Here is a 23862-nt window from a genome sequence, read left to right on the forward strand (position 1 = left end):
CCCCCCTCCCTTTTTTTTTTTTGGAAGAGAATCTGTACTCATCGAATTCCTATTACCTTGACTGGGTTGCTATCAGCTGTCACATCATGAAAATCTCACAGCAAACAGAGAAGACATGGGCTTTTGTGCCACAGCTTTGGCTTAGGTTCAACATGTCCACACAGTTAGCACTTCAGTTCAATTGATACATTTGTAGATGACATTTTCTGCCCATGTCTGGATTTCGGTCCTGCACATGCAGCTGGCAGGACTAAAACAGTCTATACTGCTTGCAGCTAGGAGTTAGTGTGTTCATATCTGGCATGTAGGCTGTGGTTTTGGTACAATTTTCAATCTTACCCCAAGTTCTCCATGGTGTTTTTCGTGACAACTGCAGTACTCTGTCACACTGCCTTGTTCAGGTAGGTGGTACTAACCTTTTCTGGCAAGAGAAGAGTGGGATGGAGAATGATGTAGAAAATAGCACAATCACAGGATGCAAATTTCTGGGGTGCGGTAACTAATGTTACCACATTCCCTACCTCAGGAATGGTCTATCAAAGAGAAGGACTTCAGAGACAACTAAAGCGAACCGAAAGATCAGCCTAAAGAAAACTGCCCATATGAAAAGGGACTGAAAATAATTAGGCCTGTTTACCATAAAAACGAGACAAACAGGAAGGTATATAGAAGACTGGAAAAAAGAGTGGATATCAACAGAAGAACAAAATGACATTCAGAAGAAAAGCAACGTGTGGGCTTATTAGTGTGTGAGGTTTGCTGTCACAACAAATAGCTGAGAATCCAGTGGGAGCCTTTCTCTTTTCAAAATGCATGGGCACACACACACATATGAGTTTTGAATGAGAGGAAAAACTTACAAACTTCAGGGCATATGCCAGTGGTAGAGAAGGAACAGCCTGTGGGCAGGTTATCCTAGAATTTTAGATTTTAAAAATTGTTCCTCTAAAGCATCTTTGAACCACTGTCCATTGCACTTAAACAGGCCATAGTAATTATCATATTGGCTCAGAGAAACACCTTGCTAGTAAAGTACATTTTTGAACACGTTTTAAACCAAAACTAGTAAATTTTTGTTCAAAACAAGTTGGCTTTAAGTAGCAGAGCAGAGCAAACTGAGTAGAATATGTATTGTATCTTTTCATCCCCCTGTTTCAAATACTTATCTGTGGCATTTTAATTAGGAAAGGAGAAACATAAGTCTTCTACAGGCTTGCTCTGATTTTGTTTTTTGTTACCTATATAGCATGCTATATAGCGCTTCTTGGGGCAGTGAGGGGAGTGTTGACCTTGTGACTCTAACTTAAAATAAATGACAGTCACATGGCAGCTCTTTCCAAAAATGTGTTTTTCAGAAAAGATGCTTCCTCAGTTTTCTGGAAAGATATGGATTGACTAAGGAATGAATTGTCGCCTCCTGAAACATATCCTGCAACTTTTTTGACTGCAACCTGGCAACACAATTAGAAAAATTAAACATCCAGTTCTGTTTTTCAAAAAAAGGGAGTATTTGATGAGATAAAACCAAGAATGTGGTAAACCTATTTCTTTGGGGGGGGGGGGGGGGGGAATTAAGGAATTGGAGGAGAAAAGAAAGGAATTTTAGGAAAACAAAATTAACAATGTAAATTTGAAGTCAAATAAGTCCCACACATAGCAGATAACAACATTGACAGCCCTTGGGGGAAAAAAACACAAATTGACCTTTTCTTTAGAATTTAGGGTGAAAAATACCTAGCATATTTGGCAAAATATTCTTTCCCTTTGGAGAGCTGTTTTGAGCAAATCCTGGTTTTTCTTAAAAGCACTTCAGTTTGAAATTATTTGAATTGTGTCTGTTCTTTGGTGAGCGGTTAACCACCCAAGCAGTAACTTCTATTGCAATGGGACTATTCATACAAATAATAGTATGTAAGTGGGAGTGAGAAAATCACAAGTTTCTTCCTCTGCCATTTCTGTGAATAACTTTTTTTTAATTGACTGTAAGTGGAAGAATCTCTCTTTCATGCTACAGTTCTCCTTTTAACTGCCCCAAGGATTGGATAGATAACATTGGCACACCGAAGACAATACCATCAGCAGCAGTCTAACTTGTTCCTCTGGTGAAGGCTGTTGGCCCTGCAGTGGATATTATCACTGAAATAGCAGATATGTATACCTGATCATTGTATTAGCACAAGCTCAAGTTTGTGGTCCATTTCAAGTTAATATACTGGATCTTGAGCAAAAGTAGCTTTGCTACAAGCACATATTGTACTCTTTCACCTGTACATGGAAGCAAAAATGTCTGGCAGTGTGACAGGGCAGACAGCACCAATGTCTTGAGGTCTTTCTACTAAATCTGCCAGCTTAGTATACTATGAGCCCTAGACACTTTACGCACAGAGGGCAGGTTGCCAGCACTCCTGATAACAGTTGCATCCTATCAGGGGAACAGCAGTCATTTAATTGAATGCATTATGGGGAAAAATGTAGCATTTTAAATCAGTTCTCTGCGAATCATAAATGACTTCTCTTGATCTGTCTGAGACCCATGGATCACAGTTTGGGAATTACTGCTACAGCCTGATCTCAAGAAGATTGCTATAAATGGTATTTCAATTTTCAGCTATGATTAGTCAGTTAGTTAGTTGTGAAAATAGTTATGCTGAATTCCAGTGACATATTTTTGTTAATAGAATGAGAACAACTCTGCAGTCATTACTTGATATTCATTTAAACCAGCATTATCACCAAACAGCAGTCCAATCCCATCCCTTCTCCCCACTACTTGTTCATCATGTACCCTGCTTCTGTATTGTGCCAGCACAACTTTAGCCTCACAGCAAACCACTTTGAGAAGCTGATCAGCTGATCAGCTAAAAATGCCTCTCATCCCCTTCTGTTTAGTTGGATCAGACTCCCCACCTTGTTACTTTGCAAATGCTTTACCAGCACAATGTAAGGATTAGTGTAAGAGAATGGCGGAACAGGGGTGGGGCTGGGGGCGGTGGAAGAAAGATGTGGACTTTTTTTGGAGGGTGAATTGAACTGTAGCCTTAAAATCAGGCTTCTAGTTCAAACACATTCGGAATTCTTTTTCTTGGACCTTGTTCAGTTTTCATTTGATTCACTGTTTTCCTCCAACTTTGTCACCAGCAAACATTCTTACATTTCTTTCTGAACAGAAAACAACAACGGGAAACAACAAAGATACAGGGTTTTTTATAATAACTTAACATTTGCAGAAATTTTTTTACAACACTTGCCCAGATTTTTGCACCTTTAATTAGTTCTGTGGGATGATGACTGATTGACTTACCTGAGTATAAGATTTTGTTGAATACACAAGCAGTGCTTGTGATTAGAATTTGAAAAAAAATTTTTTTTTCCTTTGTATTTTTTTTCACAGTTCCACTGGGTTTGATAATAATCATCCACTGGTGAAACAACTATTCATTCTTGTTTCAAGGGGAGGAAATGGACTGGCCATCAGGAATAAATTGAAATAATCACTTTCTATCAAAGTGAATATGCTGCTATCGTAAAACACTGGTAATCTGTGTTTAAAAGCCATGCAAAAAATAGTAGTTTTGCACCTCCTTTTGGCTACTTTATCAACATGCATGAAACACAACGCAGTTCTCAATTCCTGAAAATTTGGCTAGAGAACATGACCATTTTTAAGCACAGAATATCAATGTTTAACTTATCAGGTCACCTCCATTTCCATAATATTTTTTCCCAAGTTTTTAAAGTGTTACAGTAGTATAAATACTTTCCTAGATTAAGTGATTTACAGAAAAAGTAGAGACAATAAAATGCTGTATCAAGTCTACAGAAAAATTCCTGTTATCCCGGACTGGGATTTCACCCAACAGATCTAAAATAGTTTTAGAATACAGACTGCATCTCACTTTGAAATGTAAGTATATATACAGACACATACATGAGACCAGATTTGCAGATAATGTAAATCAGTGCAATTCCATTCAAGTCAGTTATTTATAGCAGATGATGTTCCAGCCATATGCTAGTACATATGTGTATGTACTTGCAACACACACACGTGTATATGTACGTGTGTGTGATATAAAATCACTTGTGCATGTAACTATGTAATCATGTACAATTGCTCTCTTCTGCCAGCAAATTTTCCATTAGACTGGAAAAATGGAAAATGCTCATGTACTTCAGAGATTAATTATTTCTGGTTATGAAGCACACAGTGTTTCACAGCCCTCCTGTTTTTTAGAGTCTCCCTTGCTGAAAGAGCGGCAAGGTTATTCGTCTGAAAGTCATCAGTGATAGAAATAAAAGACTTGAGGGGGGGAGGAAAGATGGAAGTTTAATTTTGCTGAATTTGTCCATGGAGAATACGTTCAGTTAATGTTATGACTTTAAAATGTGGTATGCTATTGAAAAACTATTTATAAATCTTTGGTATATGCATGGTGCCTGGTATGTAAAATCTGCAGCTCTGTGGTTTGAATCAAGGAAAGAGAGCTCCACTTTGCAACAGCTAGCAGGTCTCAGGGTGGGAAGGGGCTCCTTTTCCTGCACCATTTCAAGGGACAGGAGAAACTGATGGGGAGAAAACACTTGAGCAACTTTACAAGAAAGGTAGTGGGTACCAATTGCAAAACCCTTTGAAGGGAAAACAGATACTCATAGAATTTCAGGAGTGACGGATTAAAAGATGGAAGAGGTTGATAGTCAAAGGATTAGAGGAAGTATCTCAGGAAGCAGAACTTCCCTCATGATCTTTTGTGTATGTACCCCAACTACTGCTTTTCCAGGTAGTTATTTCCACTCTTTAGTGTTTTCTTTCTTTTTTCCTTCTTTCTTTCTTTTTTTTTTTTTTTAGCATGTTTGCCTTTACCCTTTATGAATATACCATGAATTATTCCCAAGCGGACAACAAGCCTAATTCTTTTCTCAGCTACACCTTCATAAAACCGATATTATAGTGTTGAAACTAATGGACAGAATAGTACTGTTAGTTTGCAGAGTGCTAAAAACAGCCTTGTTCCTGCAAAGGAAGGATATCTGTTGTTCTTTGAGCTTCCTATTATCTACATTAAACCTCTAGGCTACTTGTTACTTCTATTGTGATTGCTAATGATTGTTCCTGTTTAGCACTGGTATTCTGTGTTGCATGGTCTAGGTATAGCTTGTTCTGTCTTGGCATTAAGTGCTGGTGAGATGCAATCAAATTTTGTACCTTCAGACCGCCATAAGTGACACAGAAGGAGATGATTCATCAACAGCAACTGCTTTAATGAACCTCTCCAGCTTCACAGAATATTTGTTTTTCACCTGTGATCCACACAGAATCCTGAAATTTACCAGTGAAGCATGAACCACAAAACCTAAAGGAAAAAAGGGAGGCCATGTCAGTCAAAGAGTGATCCCAAAGCTGATTCAGACCCAAACCTTGTTTCCAATTCAGAATCAATACCTCTCTCTTTGTGCTCCTGCCTGGCTTGCTACTATTGCTACTTGCTATGTCTTGGCTTTTTCAGTAATACGTTCCAGGACCACTCAGCACTTTCTTTAATCTTTGCTTGGTGTATGTTTGATACACTTATAAGACTTTTTTCAACATCATAGCTTCCTACAGACCTTTATTTTCTTTTCCTTCTTCTCCCATCTTCCTCTCACTTTATTCATGATGTGTTCCTCAGGGCTAGCTTTTGCTTTTGTGTCTCACCATTTCCAGCAGCTCATCACCTTCTTGTTGAGATGCTCCTGGTGTAAAATCAAGCACCACTGGGATGTGATGCCTGCTGACATAACTGGGGACTGAAGTCCCACAGAGGAGAAGCAGAGTTTTATAGATCTTTTCAAACATTTTTCTTCTGTAAGTATAGAGGAGTAAGAAATAAGGCCTAATGGAAAACTAAAAGGGTGGAGGATTAAACTGAAGCACTCCTTTAAGATTCTAGGGGGCCAGAGAGGATTCAGATTTTGTTGGTCATGACAGTTCCCATTACGCAATGCATATTGGACTAGAGCCACGTGTGTTTTGCTTCCTACTACAGGATACATACTTCTGAGGAGGGTGTCATTTATGGGAAGGAAATATGTGAAAAAAATGAAGATGAGCCTAAGTCAAATGAATTCTTGAAATACACCTCCTGTGAATAAAACTCATTATGTTAAAAAATCTTCAGAAATCTTGAGGGAGTCTGCTGTAGCAAGGCTCAAAAATTATGTGTTCACAAAACAACTGCAATGGTCTAGGCTTTGACTGTGGAAACTTTTAGTTATTTCACATTTTTGTAGCTGCAGGTAAAAATCACAAATAAAGTTGGATCTAGGTATTCATATATTCAGAGACTATCCTGAAGAGTTTACAAGCTAAGCACCAAAGAGTATATATAGATAACCTCATCCTGAATGGAACAGTTCGTATGAGTAGTACTTTGCAAGTTCAAATGAACAGCTAAGATTGTTAGAGGGAAGAAAATGTCATTTTACCCTCTTTACAAATTGGTTAATGAGGTGCCATTGGATTAAGTAACTTCCCAAAGGTCACATAAGTCTGTGGCAAAACAATGAACTGAAATTAGCTCTCCAAGGTGCACAGTTTGACAGGGCAACACTGTCTTTATTTCCATTCCCACAATATTGCCTTTATTTAAACTCTGCTGGCACTGGTTAAAATTTCCTTCTAAACCTAGAGAATATTAAAAAAATCTCTTAAAAAACCTAAAGCCCTTAAATAGCACTCTCAACCTGTTTTCCTGAATGCTTTCCTGTCCCTTGGGTTACAGAAGCAAATTCTGTTATAAACATGTTTAATTGTGTCGGCTCTATTCTCATCAAAGAACGCAAACCCTCACATTAGGAAAACTGAGGGAAAATGACTAAAAGGGAAGAAGTCATGTTTCATATTGGAAAGATTTGCATGTGTTCAGCATTAGATAGAGAGCTTTAGAGAAAGCTTATGAGAGTCTGAGCACTCGGGCTTTTCTGGGTTCCCCACTGGGGAGGTGATACTGCACTTGGTTGATATGTTATGAACACAAACTGGTTAGCACTTGCTGTATTTACATTGCACATTAGAAGTTTGAGTTTCCATAGGGAATTAAGAATTCCTTCTCTTATGGAACTGCTGCTCTCTGGGTAGATGTAACAAGCCACTGCCATGATCAGCAACAGCATGGAAACAAGAGGAGAAAGCAGCAGCAGAAAGATTCTTTGCTCCACTCGTTTAACCCACAAGCTCCAACTCTACTCTCCAGTGCTCTACATACAGGATTGTTGACTATAGATTGCAAGTCTTTCTTACAAGAACTGTAAGAAAGACCTTGTAATAAAAGCCAAAATCTGCCCTCCACTATGACGCATATGCTTTCTTACTGAAAGCACAAAATGTTATTAATTTGTCCTATTTCCTCAATGTGAGATTTTAATAATAGATCTCTTCCATGTTTCTCTTTCTTACTGGTAGCTTTGCTGAGGGACTGATGCTTTTGACACCTTTTTTATGAAGTAGAGCATAATCCTGTTGTCCTAAACCATGTTCTACAGCTGAAGAGAAAATATTTTTGTTGCACCTGAAGCTGTGAAAACCAGATTTAAAAAGGGGTCACTGGAGTGGAAGTGTGAGTGTGAAAATTTACATCCCTAAATCCTAAATAACACTCCTGACAACTGTTGCTTGGCTGCTGCATAACCCTCCCCACACTCCCTTTTCAGATGGTCCCCATCTTGTAGTTTCTGTCAGCTGCTGGGCATCCCATCTGCTGTGCCCATTGGGAATTCACTGTCCTGAGGCACTTACAGGGCATCCTGACAAGCTTACTGCTTACTGGCGAGCTCAGTGCTGGGCACCTCAGTCAAGCCGGCAGAAGCTATGTGACGTGGCATTTAAAACCTAAGCCAAGTTTTTCTGGTGGCTCTTGCCTCATGGCTGCAACAGGGTCAGCAGCACTAGCCTTCGCCATGCCTCACAGCAAAAATCTTGCCCAACACTAGCAAAGACAGAAAACTTGGGCTTATTTACATCTAAGGTGAGTTTCACCCCTCATCTCCAATTCACTGATTTGTAAAGCTCCTTAAAATAGCTCAGCTGTCAAAGCCGATGTATGAACCCCCCGTCAATATACTAATGTAAATTATTACTTATCTAAAATTTTTAAAGGTGCAAATGTATGGCATTGCAAAATGGCATTTGACAGCAAAGTGTGACTGCACTGAGTGATGTGAGCTTTCAGTCTGCTGTGCTCCTAGAAACAAATTGGAGTGCTTTTGCACATCTCCCGTCTCGAGGTCTGTTTGCGGTTACTACAGTGACTTCTCTTTGTTCTGTGCTCTAGTGCTGTAAGAGTCAAGGGCTCATCTGTCATGTGCTATAGATAATCTCAAAAACACCTTAGCAGACAAGGTACGAACCCCAGGGCTGTTTATATTCATGAAAACTTTTCCCCCCACAGAGGTCACATTGAGTAAGATAAACCAGTGTCATCAAATATGCAGCATACATTGCAACAGGGGTCTGGCACTGCTGGCTTAACACCTTTTGTGAGTTGCGTCAAGGAGGACTGTTTTTGTCCTTAGCTTGATCATCAGTTTCAAACAGCCAACACCCTTGTAGTTCAAATGTAAATGAGAACATGGGTTACAACTATCCTCATTTCTCATTACTGAGATGACAAAAGGCATTTTCTCCTACCTGACTGCTTGATAGCTAGAAAGCAACTGATAAACAGATATCATGGTTATAATATGGATATAATAAAATAGGCCTAATAAAATAAAAGAGCTGCTGTCAGGCAGCTCTGCAGAGGACTGTCTTTCTGTAGTTGCAGGCTGCAATACGTGCCTGATACAGAATCAGGTCACAGGTTGAATTTGTACGCGCAGCAATAACGGTTATTTATAAAACCCATACAATAACTATTTTTCCCCAAGTATTTTATGACTTGATTAGGGGAATGCCACTAGAAACCATTGCACATTTACCATATAGTACTGCTGTTTTCAAAATTTAGCAGTTTCACCTGGAAATAATCAGGGATATCTGGATATTTGCAGTACTCTCCTACACATCCCGTGACCAGTTTTCCCTTGACTTCAGGGAGTTTTGGATTAGATCTTTTGTTACTTAAAACTAGCTTTGAAGGCTGCTCCAGTATACACTCCTCACAAGTACACATATTGATATTTCTCTTTTGTCTTATACTATCACTGTAAATAACTTCACAGCTATCACTGATGCCCTCTATTTAATTTTTAGATAGCTGAAATCCAAAATGCAAGTATACATCAATTTTCTAACAAATATTAAAAGAAAAGCATCTAGTTAAAACTTCTTAGAATAATAATGATGAAGAATTTAGTGTGCATGTTTTGCCTCCACACTTGTTTTATTTTGCTAAATAGCCTATGTGGAATTCAATTTACTTCTCCATTAAAAAAAAAAAAAAAAAAAAATCCCTGTTCCATTCTGTTTTGGTTTGTGGGGTTCTGTTGTCATTTTATCCTAAAGTGCTGTTTCCTCACATTTGCATCTACCAGCCTTTTTAATGTGATATTCCATTTAAACTGCCTTTTAATTGTATGTGCTGCCTTGGCAGAACATGACTGATGTACTAGCGTTAATTAGGGCTCCAGTCAGCAGCCTATGCCAGCTGGAAACTGAGAAACAAGCGTAAATTATTCTGTCATCAATCAGCTCGAAAATGTTTGAATCACTAATTAGTTTGCAATTTGGGTGACAGTTTATCTGACGCAGGCGGTGTCAGAAACTTCAGATCTTAGATGAATAATTTGCCAGCAACAAGCACATATTCCCTGCTTTTAAATACATGAAGGTTTATCTGCATGTTGAAAGGTGGCTCAGCAGTCTTCATTAACTTCCAACTGGGACTATGTAAATCAGGAATCAGTGTGAGGCACTTCAGTCTGTGGTGGCTTAGCAGATGATATTTAGAAAAAGAAAGCCTCTTTTCTCTCTTTTTTTATTAATAATTCATAAACTGATAGACGAGAATGTTTGGGCTTTAACAGCTTAAAAAAAATCACAATGGTTAAAAAAAAAAAAGGCAATCACCCCCTTTTACATGAAAATTAGTTGTGCTGCATCTTGCTGTTTAACTGATTTATTCTCCTCCACTGTCATGTGTCTGGAATGTTAAGCAGCAAGTGATTAGCCCTTGTCCTTTAAAGCAGGATCATTATTGGGGTTTTATTAAATGGCAGACTTGTGTTTCCATTTAAAGGATAAGGAGGGGAAACAAGAAATTGCTAACAGGAAGCAGAAAAGGTTATCTGTGTCTCAAAAGGAGAAACTATTTAACATTATAAATGCAGTCAAGAGGGTCTTGACATCTATGTTATTCTTATCTATAAGAGAGATAAGTTTGATATCTTGCAACGCATACAACTGTTGTGTTGCCCATAGATAAAACAAAATTATAGAAACAATTTAGGGACATAGTCTTATGGGGTAGAGAGAGACCAATGTGTCTTCTACCTATGCACCCATCCTTCTAGATCTGAAAGATGTGTGGTTGATACGGAAAGGTGCTATTACAGGAGCACAGAGGAGAGCCATTAGCTGACCTCGGCCCCAAATACAAAAGGCAGGTGAGGATATGATCTTCAGGTTCTCTGTGGCTGGCAAAGGGCGTGCTCTCTGCACTCAGAACCTCGGCAAGGTGAGAGAAGCGGGGGAAATGACATTGTATAATTATGATTAGCTGGTGCCACTCTGTAAGTGCATCACAGCAGTAGCATAGGAGTGCAGCTGCTTAATAGGTGTGCACGGAAGGATTTGAGGTAACAAATCAATGATGGTTTGGTGGCAGACCTTTTCCTTTCTGTCCCACATCCCTCTGCTCTCAAGTCCTATTGTTATAGGCAGAACAAATCTTTCCCTGGTATGTCCTATCTTAGCATCTTATCTACATTGATTTAAAACTTTATTAAACTTTGGCTATTTAGGTACATTTTTTCTATATATTAACTTGACTTAATTTTTTTTTTCAGAACTTTCTAGGGAAAATGAGGAGTTTGCTGCTTCAGGGGAGAAAAAAAAAACAACTAACAAAATATATTCTTTTCCATGTGCTAAAAATCGTGATTCTTGTAGCTGCTTCACTGAGAACCTTTAGTGTTTACAGGCAAAAACTTTTTAAGTTAAGCAAAATAGATAGTCCACATGACAGAGCAGTGTTTGCACCTTTTTCATGAAAAAAAAAAGGCAAAGTTGGTCAAATTTCAAGATTCTTACACAATTTCACTTCGCCAAAGGTCAGGAGAGATTAGATGGAAATACGGTAGATGTAGTCTTTAAAAATCCCCTGGCAGGGGGATCACAACAAGGCTTCACACACTGCTGCAAATGGGCTGTGCCCTTCAAAAGAATTAATACGGTACAGGGAAGGAGGCTGCAAGAGGATGGCCTCAGGCCACCTCAGGGTAACCAGCCCTCTATCCTGGCAACTGCCACTGCGTCCCTGGTCCAGGCCCGGTACCTTCCATGGAAGGTCCTTAATTGTGCTCCTTGTTTCCTGGGTGCCCAAAGGGGGCCCTGAGCTGGCAAGTCCTGACTGCTGACTGCTCCACCTGCGATCAGGAGGGAGCTGCAAATAGAAAAAGACGTGTAACAATAAGTAGCCTATGAGATCCGGTTTTTGGGATATCAGATTTAGCATCCAACATGAATGGCACTTTTGACCTTAATCTGTCTGTCTCAACGCTCTGTCAGCACAATGCAGGAAAAATAAATTCCTGTTTGTCAAGCGCTTTCATGAACTATATAAAAAACACATGAAGAAATTAATGAGTCTGGCTTTAAAGTGAAGTTTGAATAGTGGAAAATAAACAAAGCTTTGGACCGCACACTGCAGAATGAAGATAAAGCAAAATAGTGAATAGCTGCTTACTCTACAAGTCCTCCTCTATCTATACATTGAGCAAGGCTGTGGTCTGTGTAGGGAAAAAAAAAAAAAAAGGAGCTACATGGGAATTTCTTTTGACAAAAACTTGTTGCTTGTTTCTTTGCTTTATCAGAAAATACCAGTTTCTCAAAACTGCAACTTTTTATGTAAACACATTCACCTGAATGATGTTTTTGTCAAAAGGACTTCCACGGCCCAGAGGACAATTTGTTGTCCAAAGTTAAGTCGGAGAATGGTAAACCCACAGAAGGAGACCCACTCTAGAGGGGCTACCAACTTATTTGTTAGGCAACACTAAATGCGGTGCTGCATAGGAGAATGCAGTTGTCTAGCAGGAGTAGATGACGGCTGGAGGTCATGCATCTGGCAACAGCCCTCCTCCTTCTTTTGCGTCATGTACCTCTCTCGGTATGTTCTATTTATCACAGGCAGAGCTGATGCTACCTGTGCACTTTCTTGACACTTCCCATCCTGCTTTCCGCATCCCAGAGGAGACCTGAGATCATTCAAGCACTGGAAAACTCTTCCTTCTCTTACTCCTTCTCTTCCTGCTTTTATTTCAAAAGGTCTAGGTTTTGTTCCTAAATGGAATTTAAAACTAGCAGTGTTTTATTAATAAATAGCACTGCTGGACCCTAGAAATCTTTCTGAGGATCACATAAATACTGTAATGCAAATGAACACGGGGCAACAAATTAAACAACCTTAATTCTGGCATTTTCTCACTTTTGACTGATTCTTCAACTTTAATACAGAAAATACACACACACATACACATGCTCAGTCTGTAAACACTGGCAGAGTGAGAAACTGCAAACTCTATGATATGTCTTAAGAAAAAAAAAAGTCACCAAGTCAGTTTAAGCTAGTGCATATGGACTAAATATTTATATAGCACAGAACTGAAAAAAGACTTCAAAAAACCACTGTCCTATTCTATATAGAAAATCCCTGTTCTCAAAACCCTACACACTAAATAGATGTGACGGATGAATGACGAGAAAAGCAACTGTTTCTTCTTCAAAAAGGACAACAGCAGCTAATGCTTAGAGAAAGTAACTTGTACAACATTGCACTGGAAGCCTTTGACAGCATTGACAGCTGAGCAGCAATATATTGAATCCTAGTTTAAAGCTTTAACCTCTTGATAGTTATTTTTCTCTTTATTTGTATGAGGTGCAGATAACTTCTACACCATCCCATTAGGTTTCTTTTTAGATGATAAGAGACTTTTTGTATGTCTGAGTTAAGCTTCTATGAATTTAACTTATCCTAGAGAGGAATTATGTTTGTCTTTGTTAAGCATCTTGGGACCAAGGAAAGGTGGAGGGTTTTGTCTTTAAATGATCAGACTTAACTCTAGAAGCAAAAGAACTGGGGGAGAGGTATTTCAATTTAACCATTTTTTATATATATATATTTTTAAGATTAAGTCAGAAAATCCAGAATTCTGCTGTTGTCAGAAGTTGGCCTCAGAGAAGTCATCCTGCAATTGGAGGAAGGGGCTGAGCACCAGCTCTGTGCAGCTCAGCTGGAAGAAATTAATTCCCAGAGACTGCTCTGTTATCTCAGGACTTGTTGCTGAACAAAACTATCATGACATCAAGGGAGAGAGATGAATTAAAATAATAAAAAATGGATTGTTCGGTCTCACAGAGCTCAAATTCCTGTCATGTCATTTCTTGACATCTCCTTGGTAGTTCCTTCAAGGACTCTGAAGTATTTTAGAACTTCTTTGGTTCTCAATTTGTGTTTGTTTTTTTTCCATTCAATGTAATTATCCTTTTCATATGTTGATATTGTGAAAGGATGGAATCTCTACTCTTGTACATCAGCTGGCACGCTTGTTTACCCATTACTGACACTGAGGTGACTTGTGAAAACATCTCAACTAGTTTTTGAAACTACTGTTTCAGAATGGGGTCAGGTTTACTTAAATCGACCATGTTCTGAATAGAATACAATGCAAGAAATTTTCTCTCCTAGTTTGTTGTCTTGATTCCTGCCACTTCATACAGTTTAATAGACAAAATAGATGAGGAAGAAAGATGGGGAAGAGGAAGTCCTCAATATTGAGTGAATATCCTTAAAGGAAGGAAGTAAGTTCAGAGAGTATAATGTGAAACTCATCACAGAGAGTGAGCTGACACAGCAAATAATTTAGGGTAAAAACCATACTAATCCTCAGCAGTCTGTTACCAGTGAAAGACCAGTGAAGACTGAAAAGGGGACATGGGTCTGGATGAGCTTAATTTTAGGCATGTAGGAGCCTGCATGCTATGAAGGTCCTCATTAGTCAGTGGGAAAAGATGAGCATCTACAGAGTGTGGTAAGCAGCTGTATTGTCCACATCCCCCTACTGATTAGAGAGGGGCTGGGATCAGCACGCTCCTGACTCGAAAGCAAAGCCTCCTTGGAAAACGGAGTTTCTCTGCTTCCTGCTCTGTCCCTGTTTATGGGGAAAAAAGAAAAAAGGTACTCAAGGCTATTACCCTCTCCATCCCAAACACCTCTCACCCTAAAGGACAGGTTGGAGGACATGTTAATCACAGAATTAGTCTGGAAAAGGAGGTCAGTGCCCTGTTCCTTCAGACAAGCTTGTATCACACTGCTATGAAGTTCCTACATCTGTCTGGTGGTCCTGGAGCAATGACTTCCTTCATTTTTCTTTACCTTTTTTTAGGATGACAGGAACTGTTCTGTACCCCTGCCTGGTGATGGCTTCATCCTGGTGAAGAGGAAGGTTTGTAACTAGTCTGTGCCTGGCTCCTTGCAGTTAGTGTGCATTTTCATTTCAAGGAAATCCTGAGATATCCTAAAGCACTTGTAAAGTAAAAATCACAGTGGTAAAGGTGCAGCTGGTTTTCTTTAGGGGATACACTGTATTTTAGAAAACATTTTGCACATCTCACACATTCTGGCTTTCTTAAATTGGACATTTATTAGTTATAATTGTTATATAATTCACTGATACTTAACAAAATATACTCCTGGCAAACCACCTAATCAACTGCCAACACTTTGGGCATGGAAGCAATCAGGAATGAGTGTGTTCAGAGTCTGGGATTTTCAAGCAACAGCAAGAGAGTCAGTCACCTAATTAAAGTGAATGGGAATGAGGCATTTATATCTTTCAGAGCAGCTCTAAAGATCCCAGACTTGTTTTCTTATGGGTTCAGCCACAGATGTTCTTATCTAATTCTGGATGCTTTCCATTTTCTCTCATTTGGGTGCCTGGGAAGGGTCAATCTTTATGCCTGATGTTCTCAGAGTCTTTATCACCTCTCTATCATCACTCATTCAACACATTTTCTAAAGGATTTTCCTCACTTACCCTTACGCTCTTTGGTCAGAGTGTTTAAGGCCATGGGGATGACTTGATCTTTGTAAGTGTGCTCCTTCACTGCCCTCTTTAAATTTTAATGTACATCCATTGGATGTTTCTCAGGGAGCTGAGTATTATTGATTGTGTGATCTTATAATGTACTTTATGTAAAAAAAAGAAATCTCTGTCTTTAGTTCTCCCTCTATCCCTGCTGGTTGGAAGTAATTGTAAGTTATTAAAAGGGAAATGGAGTTTCTCTGAAATAGAGAGATATTTCCAGTACTTCGCTGTTAATCTAACTTATTGATATTGGTTCTTTATGACCAAGTCTTTTTTTATAAGCATGGTTATCAAAAAACAGCTTCTTCCAATACTTCTGATGCAGCAGAAATTGGGGTGAGATTTGGAGTTGGGCATTTATTTATTTGGCATGATAGGAGGAGCTTATGTCTTTGCAATATATGAAGATTAAACCCAGGACATTTAATATTGATGACTTAGATTCAATGCGGGATTTTTATGTTGTTTTTTTTCAAGAAAATATATATGATTTCAACTTCTGTCCTCTGTACTTCCCTTAGAAAGAGACAAAACTGAAAAATGTAGGTAATTTTTTTAAAGCCGCAGAGGGAAAGAAGGTTCTTAGTACTTCTCAGGAAGTCCATGATGTCTTTCAGGACTGGGTCTTTTTTTGAGTTATCATGAAAATTACAGATGTTTCTCTTTTTCTGCAATTCTGAGATGGTATCAATGCTGATGACAGTCTCCCTTCTCTGCCTACTGTAACATCTGCCAGGGGATGAAGTGAGATGGTCTGAAACTCAGCTTTGTAAAATCTCAGCTGGTTCTCCATCCTCTGGAGTCGTATTTCATCAGGGGATAATGGAATTCAGGTTCTTCCTCCCACCCACTTCCTTCCCACCACCTTCTCTGCTTATTCAAACCTCAGTGTGGACTATTTTGAAAACTGTTATGACAGTGCTACGTTCCTATGAGCTCCACTCACAGTGCCTTGTTATACATGGTCTAAAACGCAACTAGAAACTATTTTTCTACTAGTTTTTAAAAGTCTTTGACATCATGATATATGTTATTTCTGGTGACATTCTGATGTGTTATAACTGTTTGAAAATACTTGGTGTTAGATGTAAATTCTCCATTATACAGTCATAATGTTTTTATTTCTCTTAATTCTGCTTTTGTCCTTTTGATTCCAAAGGCTAAAGCACCATTCTGGAATAGGATTTTTTCAAACTGCATAGTTTATAGATTTATATCATTCTGGATGCTGTATGGTAGCCTGTTGACAGGCTTTCCACAAGGCTCAACTGAGCAACTGATGGCACAGCATTTTTAACTTATTTAATCAGGAAGTCAAGAATGTAGTCTAATGTGCTTCATCCGTGTGTTTTTATTAAATGTGTCTTTAAACATTAAGCTGATGATCAATGCCTTCAGAAAAACCTGTGCATTTTAGACTTGTGTGGTTTAACGCCAGTTGGCAACGAAGCACCACACAGTCACTCGCTCACCCTCCCCCCCCGGTGGGATGGGGGAGAGAATCGAAAGTGCAAAAGTAAGAAAACTCGTGGGTTGAGAAAAGAACAGTTTAATAATTGAAATAAAATAAAGTATAACAACAACAATAATAATAATAACAATAATAATAAAAATGTAATGAAAAGGAAAACAAGAGAGAGAAAGAAAGGAACAAAACCACTCGCAGACCGATGCCCAGCCTGTTCCCGAGCAGCGGTCACCACCCCTTGGCCAACTCCACCCAGTTTATATACTGATCATGATGTCACATGGTATGGAATACCCCTTTGGCCAGTTTGGGTCAGCTGTCCTGGCTGTGCCCCTTCCCAGCCTCTTGTGCACCTGGCAGAGCATGAGAAGCTGAAAAGTCCTTGACTAGTGTAAGCACTATTTAGCAACAACTAAAACATCGGTGTGTTATCAACATTGTTCTCATCCTAAATCCAAAACACAGCACTGTACCAGCTACTAGGAAAAAAATTAACTCTATCCCAACTGAAACCAGGACAAGACTAATACATACAATTTGGACAGTATTTTTGTTCTTGCATCCTCTTCAGAAGATAATAAAAACAAATGCGAAGATGAAAGGTTCATCTTGTCTTCTAGAATCAGATTGTCATTAAGTGCAACTTAGCCCACCTCGATAGTAAATTAGACACCATGTGAGGACCCAGTCCCCATTTTAATCAGCTTTGAAGACCATCATGGGGAAAGGAGGTAGTTATAGGTAGGTTGACTTGATCAGTCAAATGAGCGATTCAGCAGCAAACTTCAGATTAATGAAAATGAAAAATATAAGGTGTCATGAAGCTTTAATGTGTATGAACAAAGCCTGATGCCATGGAGTGAGGAAGTAGCTGGAAATAGTGGAAATTATGGAAATAGTTCTGGAAAGTCTTATACAAGCACTGTATGTATTGAGACATTATAGAGAACCCAGAGAAGTGTAGGAAAACTAGTCAAGCCACAGAAACTAATAATGAAGACTGAAATTCTCAAAGCAGTACTGTGCATTTAAAAAATGGATTTGGGAAGAGTTTTGATGGTGCTTCTGTGGATAAAATCCCTCCAGTATTTGAAAATCTTAATCAAATTTTCTGAAGTAAGTTGGATAAACAATGGCCAAAATAAGATATAAGAATAGCCTATATTCTCACATATGATGATAAATACTAGATAGAAACATCAAGATGGACTAAATCCATAATGAGGAATAAGATGATGACATCCAAAACAGAAAAAAAGGGATTTTTATTGTTTTTTATTCAGATAATGAGACATAGCTCAGCCATAAAACCTTATTACCCTCTCCAATGGAGCTTCAACCATTTATCATAAGATTTTTAAAACTAGTTAGGACAAAATACTAGAAAATATACCGCAGGGATTCTTCCTGCTTTAACGACAGAGTAAATAGTGAGTCATATAGTCTTTGTAGTAGCCAAAACCTCATTCACCTATCTGGGTGTTCTTTCAAATACTGCAACTCTGATAATTTCTTTGATAGTAATAAAAAATGAAAAAAGTAATTTATCATTCTTTTTTGATACTATTTTATTTGCAATAATAGTAAACCCATACTGAACTTTCTTTCATCTCTGGGTCAGATGGTCAACACCTTCACCCCCATTCCCTCTACAGTAGGCCATTAAAATCCATAAATGGATCCCACTGAAATGGAAGAGACTTTAAATGTACCTTGGAAGGTTCATGTATTTGGAGTCAGAGACACCAACAGAAGAAACTGGATCTTGAATCAAAATAAATATCTAAGCAAAGCCATAGCAAGGTATTCTGGTCCCTAGAGCACCATTTTCTCTCCTCTCATAGGTGGGGTTGTAAACATATCTGAGTATAACCATACCTTCTCCTTTCTTCTGCACTGTGTTTATCTTTCTATCCTCTCTGAAAGCAACTGTATTAAGGCTTCACAGATATATTTGCCTCACTGTGGGAGATTTTCTTACCTATTCTTCCTACAGCTCTGCCTAGATATTTAACTATAGGTAATAGCATAAGGAGTACAAAGGAATATCTCTTGAATTTCAGAAACACACTTAAGTGCTTTGCAGAGAAAATGTCTCTGCTGGGCTATGGTCTACTATTTCCAAAGTTCAAGGGGAAGAAAAATAATGAAGAATTGTACCTTTGTTTAATTGAAGAGCTGCAGCAACTTTTATCCTTAAAGCTAGAAAGAGCCTTCTGTAAACCAACCAATTTGTCAAAAAACCCTATCATGAGTATTTATAGACAAATCACTATATGAAAATTACTGTGCCCCACTGAAATCCATAATGAATTTATCAGTGAAAAATAGTGGTTGTTTGGCCATACTGATGATTATTTCTAGTGTGATCAGGTAGGGCTTGCCTGTGCAGAGCTGTATGCAGGCATTTGATTCAGCTATTGAGCACCCAATCTAGTGAAACTACTGAAGGCAGATGGGTACTATCTTTTTCTCTGTCTTTTTTGTGTGTGTGTGTGTGTCTTTAAAGGGTGATATTGCTATTAGTCCTTGTTTCATTTCTAAAAGCTATGTTGATGTATTGGTCAGACAGGCAGTTTCAGCACTGCAGTATTAACTAAAGAATGCCTGCACATGTTTTCTCTCTAGTGTTATCATTATTGCAGGTATGCAGCTTGGCCATTACTCAAAAGTACAAAGGAACTTATTCTAACAGTAATATATTTTGACTTAACAAAACTAAAGCAGTAAAATTCAGATTGATGTACATGATACAAAAACTTTGTTGTGTTTTTCTAACAGAAAAACTAATTGAAGAAATGAAGACATTTGTAGGTAGCTTACAAAGAATTCGTGCTTGCAGGCAGAATTAATTGGCAGAATACTTTATGATGTGCCAATATATTCAGATGCAGCAAAGTGTTCCATACTGGTAGAGCTCTGCCACATTTCCAGTGCCTTCCCTGTCCACAAAAAGCTCTTGGTAGCATGGTGGTTTTCATTTGGTCTGTATGTTTCAAAAATAAATTCTCATGCCATTTCTAGAAGTAAGAGAAAATTCTTTTAGGGCATGTATTTCATTTTAAGGATGCAAAGTGAATTGTAGGCTTGAATTAAATGCTATTCTACAGCAAAGGCTGTTCAGCATTTCTCAGGCTTGAGCCCAGAGAATCAAAAGTTTTGAAAGCATTTTGTAAAAAAGGAACCTTGGCTTACTAGAGAAATAGGTCTGACACTTCTCTTTCTATACCTGCACACTCACATTCATGGTGGCAAGTGCAGCAAATTGCTTATGTAAAACACTGATAATCAACAAGGTAATGACTGTGGCTTTATCCCTCTTTAGTGTAATTTGAGGCAGTTGAGAATACTACCCCACATAATTAGACAAGTTTTGGCTGTAGAGACAAGCACCCTGCAGACTTCAGTTTGGGCACCTGTGCCCCTGCTTCTCATTTTTTATATTATTGCAGACTTACCTTTTGAAATAGTTACAGCAAAACTTTAACTTTCTACACCACCAGGTCAATGCTGATTTTTTCAAAATGGCCTAAAGGCTGTTGGTGTCCGGGCTTCACTTCTCACTTCCTTATTCGGAAATGTTATCAGTCCTACTCTAAGATGTCCAACTGAGGAATGGGAATCATGTTAAAAAATGTACACTCATCTTAGGTATCCCATTTAAAGCTGTCTGGCTAGCTTTTTCAGCATAATTAGCATTTTCTGTCATTTAATAGATTCAGATTGGATCACTGACCTCACTCACAGCTGTGAACGCTCAGCACTTTGCAGTTTATTCAGTACAGTCTTAAATTGCCACACATAAAATAGCAATGCACAATTAGTGGCCGCCTACAAAAACTTTGGTTTATAACTTGTCTGGAACAGCAGCAGCAGCAGTGGATGCTGGATGCTGCAGCAGTGGCAGGACATGTTGGCAATATAGATACTGCCAAAGCACTGCTTTCAGAGCTAGAGCCGTCTTTAGTCTTCCACTAGCCCTATTCTCCATTCAGTGGCACCCTCAAACTCCTGCAACAGGTGAGACAGAAGTCTCATTGGCATCCCCTCTGTTACTTGACAACTTAAGTGATATGCCCAGATTGAGCTTTTTCTTTATACTGAGTGAGAATGAGGTGAAAATAAATGTATGGTCATTTAATAACTATGCTTGAGTGACCTAAATTGAAATTACTCTGGACCTTAATATTGGTATTTCTTTACTTCTGAGTGCTCATAATCCTACCAATTATTCTTTAAGAGAGTAATTTATATGCAATTTTCTGAAGTTTTAAGAAGCATCCTGAAGTGTTGACTCCTCTGTCCTTTCAGTCCCTAAAAATCACATGGTATCAAAGTGAGGCATGAAGGGCATTGCCTTCCTGGACCTACATCACTGGAGCCAAGTGGCAGCAATAGCCATCACGCCTGCTGCACTTGCAGGCCATGAGGGTATCTTGGGTCTATTTTAGGCTTCAGAGACGTTCAACGGGCACAGTTTCTTCTGCAGCCTCCTTGGCTTGTTGAGTCCTGTCACAGCCACTCCTGCTTGTTTCTTTCAGTCCTACCACTTAACTGTCACTGTCACATTCTCCTTCGTGGACTAGTTTCTTTCAAATCCTGTGGATGCTCCTCCTCATTGCGGGCCTGTACTCACCCATCACACTCACCATTTTAGTCACAGTCTTTTTCTCCAAATGGTCTCTAATGACAGTCTTGCATTTTTTTCCCCAAAACTATTTTCTCATCTGTACTATTGATGTCCCCTCTGCTCCATTCTGGCCAGCTAGCAGCACTGACCCCCTTTCCATAGTTCTCCATGAAGTCTCCATCTCTATTTTCCTTGACTCTGTTTCTTAGTCCTAGAAGATTGAGCTGTGAGAGCCTCGAGCATGCTGATTAAATGGTAAATGTCTCAAGCATCCCTGGGTTTTGGGAATCTTAACTTCTGATATTGAAAAAAATCTCTTCTGTGCACACTTAACATCAATTTTTCAAAGGCTTATATGTTAGATAAATTTCTCTGCAGATGCTAGAAAATGTGTTTTCAGTGCAGACAGTTCCACCTGCCATATTTCAAGTACCTGGCTTAAAGCATTGGTGTTTCAGAGTTTCTTAAAATAAGAACTGCCAGTGTTTTTAACACAGGCAAAATACTTTTTCAGAAACACCTAAAGCATTTTGTCTAAACTTGCTTGCTAGCAAATTCATCATGAGGTGGTTAATGGCAAGGTAGAACTTCAGCCCCAAGTTGGACGGTATTATCAACATGATTTCATAGTCAGGAGTATTAAGCAACTCTAATGATAGGAAATTATCATAAGAGCCCTCTGGCTCTTTCATCTCATCCCTGTGATGTGATTCTGCCCATAGATTTACTGAAAGAAACAGGAAGGAAGAGGCAGTTGGTTAAAGGGCACCTTGTCATTCACCAGGCTGGCATTTGCTCTGTATTGTCTGACATGATTTAAATGGAGCAGTCTCCACTGGCCACCAAAGGGATGCGCTAGCCTATGTGTTAAACTTGCCTGCTGCAGGATGCAAAGAGAATTCATCCCACATGCTCATTAAATTGAGTGCTTTAAAATCTGCACTTTCACTGGACATTTAGTTTATGCTCTCTTTAAGGATGACTGAGTTGAACTCAGCCTGAAGGTGAAAATCGTCAGTGACTCATACTGTTTCTCTGAAGCTATGCACTTGAACCTGGATTTACAACAAAATGGCTGATGCATGCCTAGTAAGAATGGTTTGTGCTTTAGAGAAAACTAAAGAGTGCCCCACAGTCAATATATGCCAAGCTGTATATGCCATGGAGCAAAATTTTTTAGTAGACACTTCCTCTGATTCAGATAATTTCTCTGCACACTGGAAATCAAATTCATCCATACTGCTTTTCTGTACCAGAAAGCATTTTTTTTCAGGGGGGAGAAAATAGTTCCTCATTCATCTTAGGCTAAGTGTTGGATTTCTCAGCAGTCACGTAGCAGTTACTTAAACAGCATAATTGTCTGATTTTTATTATTTGATGGCAAGTGAAAATGAGGAAACAACAGGAAACAAGAAAATAATAAACATAAAAACTATGCCAGTGGTGTATCGAATTGAGTGGCAATTTATAGTTGTCTAGTACTGAAGGGTATAATGATACTTTTTGTTTCAAAGCCAAGAAAAGTTAAATAATATTTATCTGATTAAGTGTTAAGCAAGATTATCTGCCAAGACACAGTATTTCATTTAAAGGAAGTACCCTGGTGGCACTAACAACAATATCAATTATAGAAATGTTAGTAACAACAAAAACATTCAATTTCCCAACAAAGGTCAACAGTAAATCTATCTAAAATATGTAAGGCTCATAAAAGTAATGGGTTTGCAACTGTGATTGAAACAGATGTTCACAAAATCAGCATTTAAACATGAAGACACCATAAAATAAACGAAGACAGGATTAATTTAACAAGTTATCTCAAGAGCAGCATAAGGAAAATGAATGAACAGTTACTTATACAATTCAGGATTTTTTTTTCCTGTAAGGTAACTGAAAACAGAACTGAAAACATTGGGTCAAATTCATTCGCTAGATAAGGTTGCTGACAGCAGTATAGGTCTGTGTGTGCAGCCAGGGGCAGAATCTGGTGTGTTGTATCAAGAAAGAGAGCTGCCATTAATAAAATTGTCTATCCTGTTGTTGTGTAAGAATGGAAAGCAAGCCTAATTCTCTCTGCACAAGTTTCATATTGACTCAGGTCCTCCAACAGCATAGGTCCTTACTGACATAACTTTTAGGAAGGCAGAAGTCAGCAGAATCGGATCACATTTTTGCAGAAGAGCCTGAAACATTTCAGTGTCTTCAAATTAAATCCATCTGGCCTCTCTCTTGAGGACACCTATTTTTTTAATCTAAATGTTAAGCAACAACTACAGAGACAGCCTATATTTTTTCATGACCTCTTCATCTTTTCAATCCCTGTTTACTTACATATTATTTCCTTCCTTCCTTCCTTTGGAAAGACAGACGGACGGACGGACGGACGGACGGACGGAAGGAAGGAAGGAAGGAAGGAAGGAAGGAAGGAAGGAAGGAAGGAAGGAAAGAAGGAAGTGGGGGGAGAGAGAGAGAAAGAGAGAGAGGA

The 23862-nt window shown here is 38.7% G+C and overlaps 1 protein-coding gene across 1 annotated transcript in view; it reads left to right on the forward strand.

Moving 5' to 3' along the window:
* Window positions 1–12288: 12288 nt before the first annotated feature.
* TLE4 (transducin-like enhancer of split 4) overlaps window positions 12289–23862 on the forward strand; it is a 170455-nt gene continuing 158881 nt past the window's right edge. The window contains exon 1 of the mRNA XM_009328188.1: window positions 12289–12302. Within this exon, the coding sequence (XP_009326463.1) occupies window positions 12289–12302 (14 nt within the window). The remainder of the gene's footprint in view (window positions 12303–23862) is intronic.

The sequence above is a fragment of the Pygoscelis adeliae genome, unplaced genomic scaffold, assembly GCF_000699105.1.
Source record: "Pygoscelis adeliae isolate BGI_AS28 unplaced genomic scaffold, ASM69910v1 Scaffold45, whole genome shotgun sequence".
Classification (NCBI taxonomy): Eukaryota; Metazoa; Chordata; class Aves; order Sphenisciformes; family Spheniscidae; genus Pygoscelis; species Pygoscelis adeliae.